The 11181-nt window shown below is 47.8% G+C and overlaps 1 protein-coding gene across 1 annotated transcript in view; it reads left to right on the top strand.

Moving 5' to 3' along the window:
• The window catches only part of ERC1 (ELKS/RAB6-interacting/CAST family member 1), a 580149-nt gene extending 573558 nt beyond the window's left edge, over nt 1-6591 (top strand). The window contains exon 20 of the mRNA XM_011931005.1: nt 5616-6591. Coding sequence (XP_011786395.1) covers nt 5616-5753 — 138 coding nt within the window. The 3' untranslated portion in view covers nt 5754-6591. The remainder of the gene's footprint in view (nt 1-5615) is intronic.
• Nucleotides 6592-11181: the final 4590 nt, after the last annotated feature.

The raw sequence follows: 11181 nt of genomic DNA on the forward strand, positions 1-11181 counted from the left end.
TCTTGGCTCACTGCAAGCTCCGCCTCCCGGGTTCAAGCAATTCTCCTGCCTCAGCCTCCTGAGTAGCTGGGATTACAGGTGCCTGCCACCACGCCCAGCTAATTTTTTATATTTTTTTTAGTAGAGATGGGGTTTCCCCATGCTGATCAGGCTGGTCTTGAACTCCTGACCTCGTGATCCGCCCGCCTCAGCCTCCCAAAGTGCTGGGATTACAGGCATGAGCCACCGCGCTGGGTCTTCTTGTTCTTTTTTTGAGACAGGGTCTCACTGTGTTGTCCAGGCTAGAGTGTGGCAATACAATCATATAGCTCATTGCAGCCTCAACCTCCTGGGCTCAAGAGTTCCTCCTACCTCAGCCCCAGAGTGGCGAGAACTACAGGCACGCACAACCATACCTGACCAATTTTTTCGTTTTAATTTTTTGTAGAGATGGGATCTCTCTATGTCGCCCAGGCTGGTCTTGATCTCCTGGGCTCAAGTGATCTGCCTGCCTCAGCCTCCCAAAGTGCTGGGATTACAGGTGTGAGTCCCCACACCTGGTCAATATTTCTTTTTTTTTTTTGAGACAGAGTCTCACTTTGTCACCCAGGCTGGAGTGCAGTGGCGTGATCTTGGCCCACTGCAACCTCCACCTCCTGGATTCAAGCAATTCTTCTGCCTCTGCCACCCAAGTAGCTGGGATTATAGGCACCCGCCACCACACCCAGCTAATTTCTGTATTTTTAGTAGAGACAGAGTTTCACCATATTGGCCAGGCTGGTCTTAAACTCCTGACCTCGTGATCTGCCCACTTTGGCCTCCTAAAGTGCTGGGATTACAGGCGTGAGCCACTGTGTCTGGCCATAGTTAATTATTAATGAACTTGGGTATTATTTTTGTGCTTGTTAGCCATTTATATTTCTTCTGTGAGTTTTTGTTCATATTCTCTGCCTGTTTTTCTACTAGGTTATAGGCTTTTAGGCTTATGGTACCACTTCATAATACACTGATGTCAATCCTTTGTCTTTTTGTTTTGTATTTATTATGTTTTTCAAGCCATTGTTTGTACTTTAATTAAATTTATAGCTCTTCTGTCTCTATAGACATTTTAAATTTCTAAATAGTCCAACTTGCCCTTTTATTCCTTTATGACTTCTGAGTTTAAAAGGACTCACCGTCCTCCCCAAAGTAAAGCTAAAAATACTTTTCTGTCTCCCATCCCAAGATTATAAAAAATATGCTCTTAAGTTTACTCTCAGTATTTTCACAGCATAGGTTTTAAATATACATCTTTAACCAGTTTGGAATTTATGTTGCTGTATGGTATAAGCAAGAATACAACCATAAATGGGCCCAGTTGACCCAGTACAGTTCATTGACTTCGTATGCCTCGTGGTCATATCCTAAATCCCACTCATTTAATGGTATCAACCCAATACTCTTCTAATTATTATACTTTTATAGCATGTTTTATTTGGTAAAGCAAGTCTTAATATCACTCTTCTTTCTTTAAAATGTTTTCTTGACTCTTCTCTATGTTTATACTTCAGGATAAATGTTAGAATCCATTATCAAATTCCAAAAAGAACCTTTAGGATTTGTTGGAAATGTATTATACACACAAATGCAGACATAAATAAAGCCTCGAATAAGGCATGATAAAATATATAGCAGTGGTTATCTCTAGATGATGGTAATATTCTGAGTGATTTTTTTCTTGTTTTTTTTCTTTATTTTCCAAAGTTTTTACAGTATTTGTGAAGCACTTTTTACTTTACTTTATTTTATCTTATTTTATTTTATTTTATTTTATTTTATTTTATTTTTGAGATAGAGTCTCGCTCTGTCGCCAAGACTGGAGTACAGTGGCGCAATCTCGGCTCACTGCAACCTCTGCTTCCCGGGTTCAAGCAATTCTCCTGCCACAGCCTCCCAAGTAGCTGGGACTACAGGTGCCCGCCACCACGCCCGGCTAATTTTTGTATTTTTAGTAGAGACGGGGTTTCACCATGTTGGCCAGCCTGGTCTCGAACTCCTGACCTCAAGTGATCCACTGGCCTCTGCCTCCCAAAGTGCTGGAATTACAGGCGTGAGCCACCGTGCCCGGCTGGAATAAAGACTATTTCATGGGAAATAAATAAGTGACTTGTAGAGAGTGAAGAAGAGATACCTGGCTCAGAATATAAAGTAGAATTCTCTGGAATATTCCTGGGAAGGATCAAGCTGGACTCGAGCTACTGAAGCAACACCACCCCACAACCTCTTCTGTAGCTTGGTTGGTGTCAGTTCTGCTGAGACTAAATTTGTAGCCTTTTCACTTAGCAGCATTTCTGGGGTGTTTTCTGTGCAGCTGTATTTACAAGGTACCCAGCCCCCAAGCTTTCCCTATTATTCTTATTCATGTGGCACAGCCAGAGCTTGAGATACATCAAGGCAATGTCGTCTAAATCTGGCCCCTCAGTGTCCTGGTGTTTTAGTCACCATTTAGCAGAAAGATTGCTAGGTCTATTATTAACTCTGATATATTTAAGAAGCACTGTGCTAATTCTTGACTCAGAGCATCTGGATTCTTTTTTTCTTTTCTTTTCTTTTTTTCTTGCCCTGTCTTATGGTGCCAAGCATCCAGATTTTTTTTTTTTGCTCGTTTTAAGATGGAATCTCAGCTGGGTGTGGTGGCTTACACCTGTAATCTCAACATTTTGGGAGGCCAAGGCAGGAGGGTCACTTGAGGCCAGGGGTTCAAGACCAGCCTGGGCAACATAGTTAGACCCTACTTCTAAAAAAAAAAAAAAAAGAAAAGAAAAAAGAAATACAAAAATTAGCCAGGCATGGTGGTACACATCTGTAATGCCAGCTACTTGAGAGGCTGCAGCAGGAGGATCACAGGAGCTCAGGAGGTCGAGGCCACAGCAAGCCTGATCAAACCATTGCACTCTAGCCTGGACAACCGAGGGAGACCCTGTCTCAAATTAATAGAGAGAGAGAGAAGTAGGGAGAGGGAAGGAGGGAGGAAGGGAGGAAAGAAGGAAAGAAAAAGAAAGAAAGGAAAGGAAAGAGAGAAAGAAAGTAATCCCAGCACTTTGGGAGTTCGAGGCTGGCAGATCACGAGGTCAGGAGATCAAGACCATCCTGGCTAACACAGTGAAACCCCGTCTCTACTAAAAATATAAAAAATTAGCCGGGCGAGGTTGCGGGCGCCTGTAGTCCCAGATACTCGGGAGGCTGAGACAGGAGAATGGCGTGAACTCAGGAGGCAGAGGTTGCAGTGAGCTGAGATTGCACCACTGCACTCCAGCCTAGGCGACAGAGCGAGACTCCATCTCAAAAAAAAAAAAAAGAAAACAGAGAGAAACAAAAGAAAGATAGATGGGGTCTCACTGTGTTGCCCAGGCTGGACTCAAACTCCTGGGCTCAAACGATTCCCGCACCCTCAGCCTCCCAAGTAGCTGGGATTACAGGCATGCACCACTGTACCTAGCTACCTTTTTGCTTTTTAATCTATATGCTCTTGCTGGGTGATCTTATCCATTTAATAACAGAACACCTCATATTTGTCAGGCATTTTCTATTTGTTAGGCATTACACTGCACTTTATATGACTGTCTCATTAAATCCTTAAAACAGCCGTATAAGGTAGGGCACAGGAGCTCCCTTGTGTAATCTCAGCACTTTGGGAGGCGGAGGCAGAGGCAGGAGGATTACTTGAGCCCAGGCATTCAAGACAAGCGTAGGCAACATAGATTCCCATCTCTCCAGAAAATTAAACTTGAAGGCCGGGCGCGGTGGCTCAAGCCTGTAATCCCAGCACTTTGGGAGGCCGAGACGGGCGGATCATGAGGTCAGGAGATCGAGACTATCCTGGCAGACAAGGTGAAACCCCGTCTCTACTAAAAAAATACAAAAAAACTAGCCGGGCGAGGTGACGGGCGCCTGTAGTCCCAGCTACTCAGGAGGCTGAGGCAGGAGAATGGTGTAAACCCTGGAGGCGGAGCTTGCAGTGAGCCGAGATCGCACCACTGCACTCCAGCCTGGGCGACAGAGCGAGACTCCGTCTCAAAAAAAAAAAAAAAAAGAAAATTAGACTTGAAGACATTGGCCTGACATGGTTATTATTGCCTCGTTTCACAGATGAGGAAACTGAGACTCGGACAAGTCAAGATCAGATAACGCAGTGGCAGAACTGGCCTTGAGACCCAGGCAGCCTAACTCCAGAGCCTGTGTTCTTACCTACACTTTATACGCCATTTTTAATTTTCCTCCTTTCTTTCCTAAAACCTGCTCTGCCTCCTATATTTTCGGTCTTGTTTGTCCAATATCCCCAGCTAGAACTGTCAGAAATGATTCTCCGGTTCTCCCTCACTTAACACCTCCTCCTTTTAGTCCTGCCTTTGAAGATGCTCAGACCCGTGTGTTCCTTTCCACGTCCCCGACCCTCCCTCGCTCAGCCCCGCCTAACCCCGACCTGGGCTGGGCGCAGGGGCTGCCCTTGGTGGACGACTCCTTCTGCTCAGTCTGAGGAAGTGAAGATGCTCGTGTCTGTACCGTTTAAAAGTCCGTGGACTTCCTTTTCTGTGGTTTGGGTTTGGGTTTGGTTTTTAAGCAGATGACACTGGAACTCCCTCACTTCCCATGCTCGGTCCGGCCCGCGTGTGTTTTCAGCTCCATTTCCTGTCATTCTCCACCCACTCCCTGTGCCTTACATTCCTGCCATCCTGAGGCTTCCCTTTATGCAAGATCTGGGCCAGGCCTGTCCTAGCTCCACGCATCAGCCTTTGTTCTTTTGCCCTAAGCCTCTGTCTTTGATCTCCCAGACAGACTCTCGTCAGCTCTCAAGATCCAGACCCCGTGCGTCTTTCGTAGCGTTTCCTCGTATTCCTCCGGGGTGAGACAGTCACTCTTCGGGCTGCCACAGCACATGCTCGAGCCTCAGCTGTGGCCTCACTCTGCTGGGTGGTCGTTTATCTGTTTACGTGCTTGTCTCCGTTCACCTAAATGGGTCTTTAGGACAAGGACCGAATCCCTTCAGCTTTCAGCACCGAGCACAGAGTAGCGCTCAATAAATGTTGGTGAAAACGCTTGAAGGAACGGGAAAGAGGTTGTTAAAAACAACAGGAAGTTAGAAATATACTTACTTCTAAGCAAAGGGATTATCTTGTGTTTCTCAGAGTAATCTCTTCAGCTAAATCAGCAGGCCTCAGGTGGGGCAGGCTAATGTACCGAATGAAAGTGACCCACGGCACATGGAGAAGTCCTTTAAATTATAAGTTCCCTCAGGGCAAAGGTCACTCCACAAGGTTGAGATCCTATCTGAGATCACCATGCCCGTCTCTCCCACTCTCACGCAGGTTTGTGAGCCTGTGACTTGGTAGAGAGAACATTCTGTTTAGAGTGAGAGGCCAGGGCTGAAGCCACAGCTCTGCAAAAATAATCAGCTTCGGGCCTAGAACCAGTGACTTTTTGGGCCTCACTTTCATGAAGACACATTCGATACTTACTTTTACACTTTTCTTATGGTTAATTTTGATGCAGAGAGACTTCACATAGAAAGTGCCTTTTTTGTCATGTATTGATGAAACATAATTCTTAGTGCAAGTGAGATTGTTGTATCTGACATCCGTCTCTCCTTTCCCTTTCAGCTTCAGGATGAGCTAGAGAAAGGTGAACGGGACAATGCAGAACTGCAGGAGTTTGCCAACGCCATTCTTCAGCAGATAGCAGACCATTGTCCTGACATCCTAGAGCAAGTGGTCAACGCCCTGGAAGAGTCCTCTTGACCCTGCTTTGTGGGGAAGCCTGAGGTAGTCAGCCCAGGAGGCAAGAAGGAGAACTACAAGGAACAGGCGCCCGGAACCTTCTTGGCACCAAACACTACAAACTTCATCCCGTCTTGCTCACTTGAAGAAGTGTGATTCCAGCACCGTCTCTACATCTGCCATCTTTCTCTGCCTTCCTGCTTTGGATGTGGTCTCTACACTAACCTTCCTGATGTCCAGGGTAGATAAAAGGTGAATGTCTCTGAAGAACTGCCACCTGGTCGTCAACAGTGACTGTGGAAGCTGGTGGCTCGGCCCTGACAGAGGGCCATGGAGCAGAGGAGCCTCTCATCTCCTGTCCTCTGACGTGAGAATGAAACCAGGAATGTGCTTGTAGTCCAACGGGCTGAGAGGATGCCTCCAGTGGACCAGAGAGCTGAGTGTTCTAATATCACAATAGGTGCTTTCTCCTAAAAGGGTAAAAAACAATCTCAAAAAGATGAGAAAAAGAGAAGGGGGAAGGGAAGAGAAAATCGACTCTTCTTTTCACTGTCTCTTCTGCTTGCTTTCCACATGAGATGCTTTATACCGGGGAGCTGTGAGCAGGCCTCACGATGGCTTGGGAGCACTCGTCCCCCAAGGTCTGAGTCTTCACCCAGCCCTGACTGTCTGTCCCAGCCTTCCTTACTCTGCTCCTCGGCCAGTTAACAAGAAGATGGTGTGAGGTGTTCTCAACCAGTCTCTCCTGTTAGAGACTATTGACCTTATCATACAATTAGATCAAATGTCTCTAACTGAAGGAGAACATGTGAGGTTGAAAGAGCACCATCCAGGGCAACATAGCGAGACCCTGTCTCTACAAAAAATTAAAAAGAGAACATACAAAGGTGACATACGAGGCCCTGTTGTCCCCACCTGCAGCTTTGCCCCATAGCAGATGCCCGTGCCTCGGGGTTGGGCTGCTTTCCCCTGAACACCTCCAGGAGGCTGCCTGCCTTCCCAGCACCCACATCCCGAGCTCCTGCAGCCCAGTGGCTGCTGAAGTTTTGGTCCCTCACTCAGCCTGCTAGCTTTGCCCTAGACTCATCCTCTCAGAACCTCAGCCTCATGCATTGCCTGGAACCTTCTTCTGGCATAAATGAAGGTTTCTTGTCCTACACACATTCCTTCCTCGATTATTTCATTCAGAGAATATTTATGAAATGCCTACTGTGTGCAAGTCATCCATCCTTAAAAAGGCCACTTCTCAGTAAGGGAGAGGTGCAGTGGATTCTGTGAGACATACCAGCTGAAGTCGAAGCAGTAAATAGCATGTCCTTCCCCTCCCCGATCTTAAGGTATGTTTTCTAGAAAAGTTCCCTAATGGAATTCATGAGTTTAGGGGGCTCAGTCACACACTTGCCTGTAGGATTCCATTTGATGATTCTGGATTTTGGCTGTTTGTTGTTGCCCTTAGAGGGCTCTGAGTATCTTCTTGTGGGTGGCCATTTGCTGACATCTGCATGTACCTTGTAGAATTCAGCCAGCTTCATGTTGCAAATCAGAAAGCTGACCCCAAGACTGCAAATCCAGTTGAAGGTATTGGCATTGTTAAGGACATTTTCCCAAGCGTAGACAACAGAGTCGTAAATAATTGGGCATGAGGAAGTAAACCACTTAACCCAAATCTAGTTCTTTGACCATCTCTACCCCAGAGCCCAGCAGACACTCACATCTCCTGATAAGAGTTGCTGGACTCAGGCCGGGCGCGGTGACTCAGGCTGGGCGCGGTGGCTCACGCCTGTAATCCCAGCACTTTGGGAGGCCGAGGCGGGCGGATCACAAGGTCAGGAGATCGAGACCATGGTGAAATAAACCACTTAACCCAAATCTAGTTCTTTGACCATCTCTACCCCAGAGCCCAGCAGACACTCACATCTCCTGATAAGAGTTACTGGACTCAGGCCGGAGAATGGCGTGAACCTGGGAGGCGGAGCTTGCAGTGAGCTGAGATCGCGCCACTCACTCCAGTCTGGACGACAGAGCGAGACTCCGTCAAAAAAAAAAAAAAAGTTGCTGGACTCGTTGTTTTTGTTTTGCATTTTCTCCTCTCCTTCCCCACTTGCTCCGAGAATTTAAAGTCTGCAGAGTCAGCACAGCCCCATCAGTCCAGGAACTTCCCACCACCAGCCCTTGACTGTCCCGTTAACTGATACTGTCAGATCTCCAGCTCCCCTTTTCCCTGCTGTGAAACAATCCCTCTCCTGTGAGAGGAAACTGGCGTGTTTCTTATCGAGGTTTAAATGGACTCTGCTCATAAACCTCTTACTGAGATGCTTCCTGATCGCCAGGCTGGCCAGAGAGGGGTTAGATAGTAAGTGGTGGTCGTTTGTGGTCAGTTACCTCAGTTCTGTTTATTGCAGTGCCCATAAACCATGTAGAAAGCTCCCAGTACTGAAAGGCAGGAGTATTAGAATCTCACTTTATCCACCAGAATGTAAAGAACTGGGGTATGATCACAGCCTTCACAGGGCCACAGTGGAACCAAGAAAGCAGGTGAGGCCATGGCTACACAAGTGGCCTGGCACTGGCACTGGCCAGCTGCTCTCTCCCTGGTCTATCCAGGAAGGCATCAAGCAGGTGCCCCAGATCTACCCACGTGGCCTTTCTCATCAGGTGCAGCACCTGCCACTCTCAGCCACTGGGTGTGTGACGCTCCTCTTCATCTCAGTATTCTCCATCACTGCCCCCTGGAACAACTGATGGAAGGAAGCCCTCTGTGACAGTGCTTCTGAGAAGACAAATTTCTGGGACAGATATCATCTGTCTCTATGAACAGCAAGGAATCTTGACCCTTCTTAGGCACTGTTCTGGCTTCTCAAATGATGTGGTGACTGCCTAAGAGTTCAGTAATAAACGTGGCCTGCCTTTGTGCTGTAGGGCAGAGTGGATGCAGTTTGTAGCATTCAGAGTATCTCCTTGAGTCTAAATCATTGAACCAACACTTAACCAAATGTGCCACTCCCGTCACACCAGGACTGGTCGTGCCATGCCCCTCTCCTAGTAGCCTTGGTTTCATATGGCCATGCAGCTGCTACTGAAGTTACATAGCCTTGAAAACGCAATGCAGGTTGCCCTTCATTTTCCCCAGACCCCTCCATCGGCAAGTCTAGTTGCCCTTTAGCACCTAAAGATCTGCACCTCACGTCAGTGTCACCATAAAGAGGGCAAGAAGAGCGGGTGTGATCCCAACGGGGTTTTGTAACTGGGGAAGTACAGTATGAGTGTCTCATGTTTTCATATACCTCTAACCCCCGGTACTCATTGAATCATTGATGAGGTATCTCAGTTGAGATTTGCAAGGACTTTGATACCATTTGAAATGGAAAAGATTTTGAACGGGCTTTAACATATTTACGAAATATGGATGGAGCCGGCCACGGTGGCTCACACCTGTAATCCCAGCACTTTGGGAGGCTGAGGCAGGTGGATCACCTGAGATCAGGAGTTCGAGACCAGCCTGGCCAGGATGACAAAAACCCCGACTCTACTAAAAATACAAAATTAGCCAGGCATGGCGGCACATGCCTGTAATCCCAGCTAGTTGGGAGGCAGGAGAATCCCTTGAGCCTGGGAGGCAGAGGCTGCAGTGAGCCGAGATCGCGTCACTGCACTCCAGTCTGGGTGACAGAGACTCCGTTTAAAAATATATATATATATGGATGGGAATCGCCAAATTCATCTCAGCTCTAACCTTTTAACCTTTGTCCTTGCACTTTATAATCTAAAGAAGATCTACCTGTGGCTCTCGGACTTCCTCATACTTGGGTTTTAGAAATAACTTGTAAAGCAGACTGGACCCAAGGCCGCCTTCAGTGTTGAGAGGGGCATTGTGACTTGCCACTTTCTGTCGATTGAAGTCTGGTTGTCCATGAGGAACTTCGGACTCACCCACCCCAGAGTGAGAGAAGAGGAAGGGACGTCATCACAGACACGGTCTTAGCCACCTGCTGAACTAACCCCTCCCCTACTGAGGGTCAGGGTTGTCAGGAAACCATCATGTATCACCCAAAATATAAATGTTTCTCAGCTGCCCATCCACTGGCATTTGGATTTGCTGCCAGAGTCCTGTTCCTCCGAGGACCACACCGCCCTCCTGTTGACCATGTTACTTGAGTGTAGGCCTGGTGGCTACCCTCAGAGTCTTTGAGGAAAGAGCCAAGCACGGAAGACCTCGCTGCGTGGAGTATGACACCACATGGCATTTCTCAAGCCCAGCGGACCCCGTGTCAGCAAATACCAGTAATTTAACATCTGTACCCGGCCTCGTCTTCACCTGCCTGGGTTCGGAACTGAGGAGAAAGGAAGAGAAGAGACCGCAGTGCCACAGACGCCCTCCGCAGAGCAAGGCCGCCCACCCATCACTGCCAGCCCTGGGCTTCTCAGGAGGGGACGTGAACCACTCAAAGGAATTTCTTAAAGAGAATCTGGAGTTTCCCCCATGCAAATTAGGGAATAATTAGGCAAGAAAAGACATACATTACAGGGAAATCCTTCTGAACAAAATGGCTGTCTTTACCTACTCTTTTTAAGCAAAAACTGTCTCCAGACTTTTTAGTGTCAAAACTGTAACCACCTGTCTCCTGATTTTTTCCAATGTGTTTGGCAAGTGCTGTGACCCTGTTGTAGGTACTTCTCCTGACTCTTGGGGAGGAAGTGGTTTTAGGGATTGATTTGGGGGAGCGGGTTTTTGTCCCATCCCACCTCCCCTCTTCTTTCTCTGCTTGTCGATATTGTCTGTGTGATTCAGAGAATTGGGGCAGTTACATTGTGTCTGTTGAGATTATTAAAAGATTAAAATGTAGTTGTAGAATGAAAAAGAGCTGTGTTTTAAACATGCAAACCAATATCTTGTTAATAAAGGAATTCAAGTTACAGGGCAGCCACGCTCCCCTCCTCCTGCCAAGCTGGCGTAGGTGGCCCCGGGCTGGCAGCTTAGGAAGCGTGGAGCACACTTAACGGGAGCGCCCGCCTGGGCGAGAGACACCTGCCGAGCAGCAGGAACGAGCATCTGGGACTCAGAGCCGCGCAGTTGTGCCGGGATTTTCCTATACATGCTCAGGACCTCTGGGTAAAGGTTTCACAGTCTGTGACCCCATAACCACCCTCACCCCACCTGGGTCCTAGCTCAGTGTGCCTAATACTGCATGGTAACCTGGACTTGACCCTGCAGCCCCGCCCGGCAGGCCACAGGACCTCTCCTGCCCAATGGTGCTATCTCATCCAGTGACCGCCCAGCGCGGGTGAGCACTGGCCAGCCTGGAGCTTGCAGTCCAGGTGGAACAGACTGTATTCCATGTCAGTTCCTTCTGGCTTCGGGCCCTCAATTCTTTCTCTTTGAGCTTTTTTCGACCCCAGATCTCCTAGGCCCAGGCTGTCTCTCTTGGGCCCAGAGAAGCCACTGTCAAGA

This window comes from Colobus angolensis, unplaced genomic scaffold (assembly GCF_000951035.1).
Source record: "Colobus angolensis palliatus isolate OR3802 unplaced genomic scaffold, Cang.pa_1.0 Scaffold89, whole genome shotgun sequence".
Lineage (NCBI taxonomy): Eukaryota > Metazoa > Chordata > Mammalia > Primates > Cercopithecidae > Colobus > Colobus angolensis.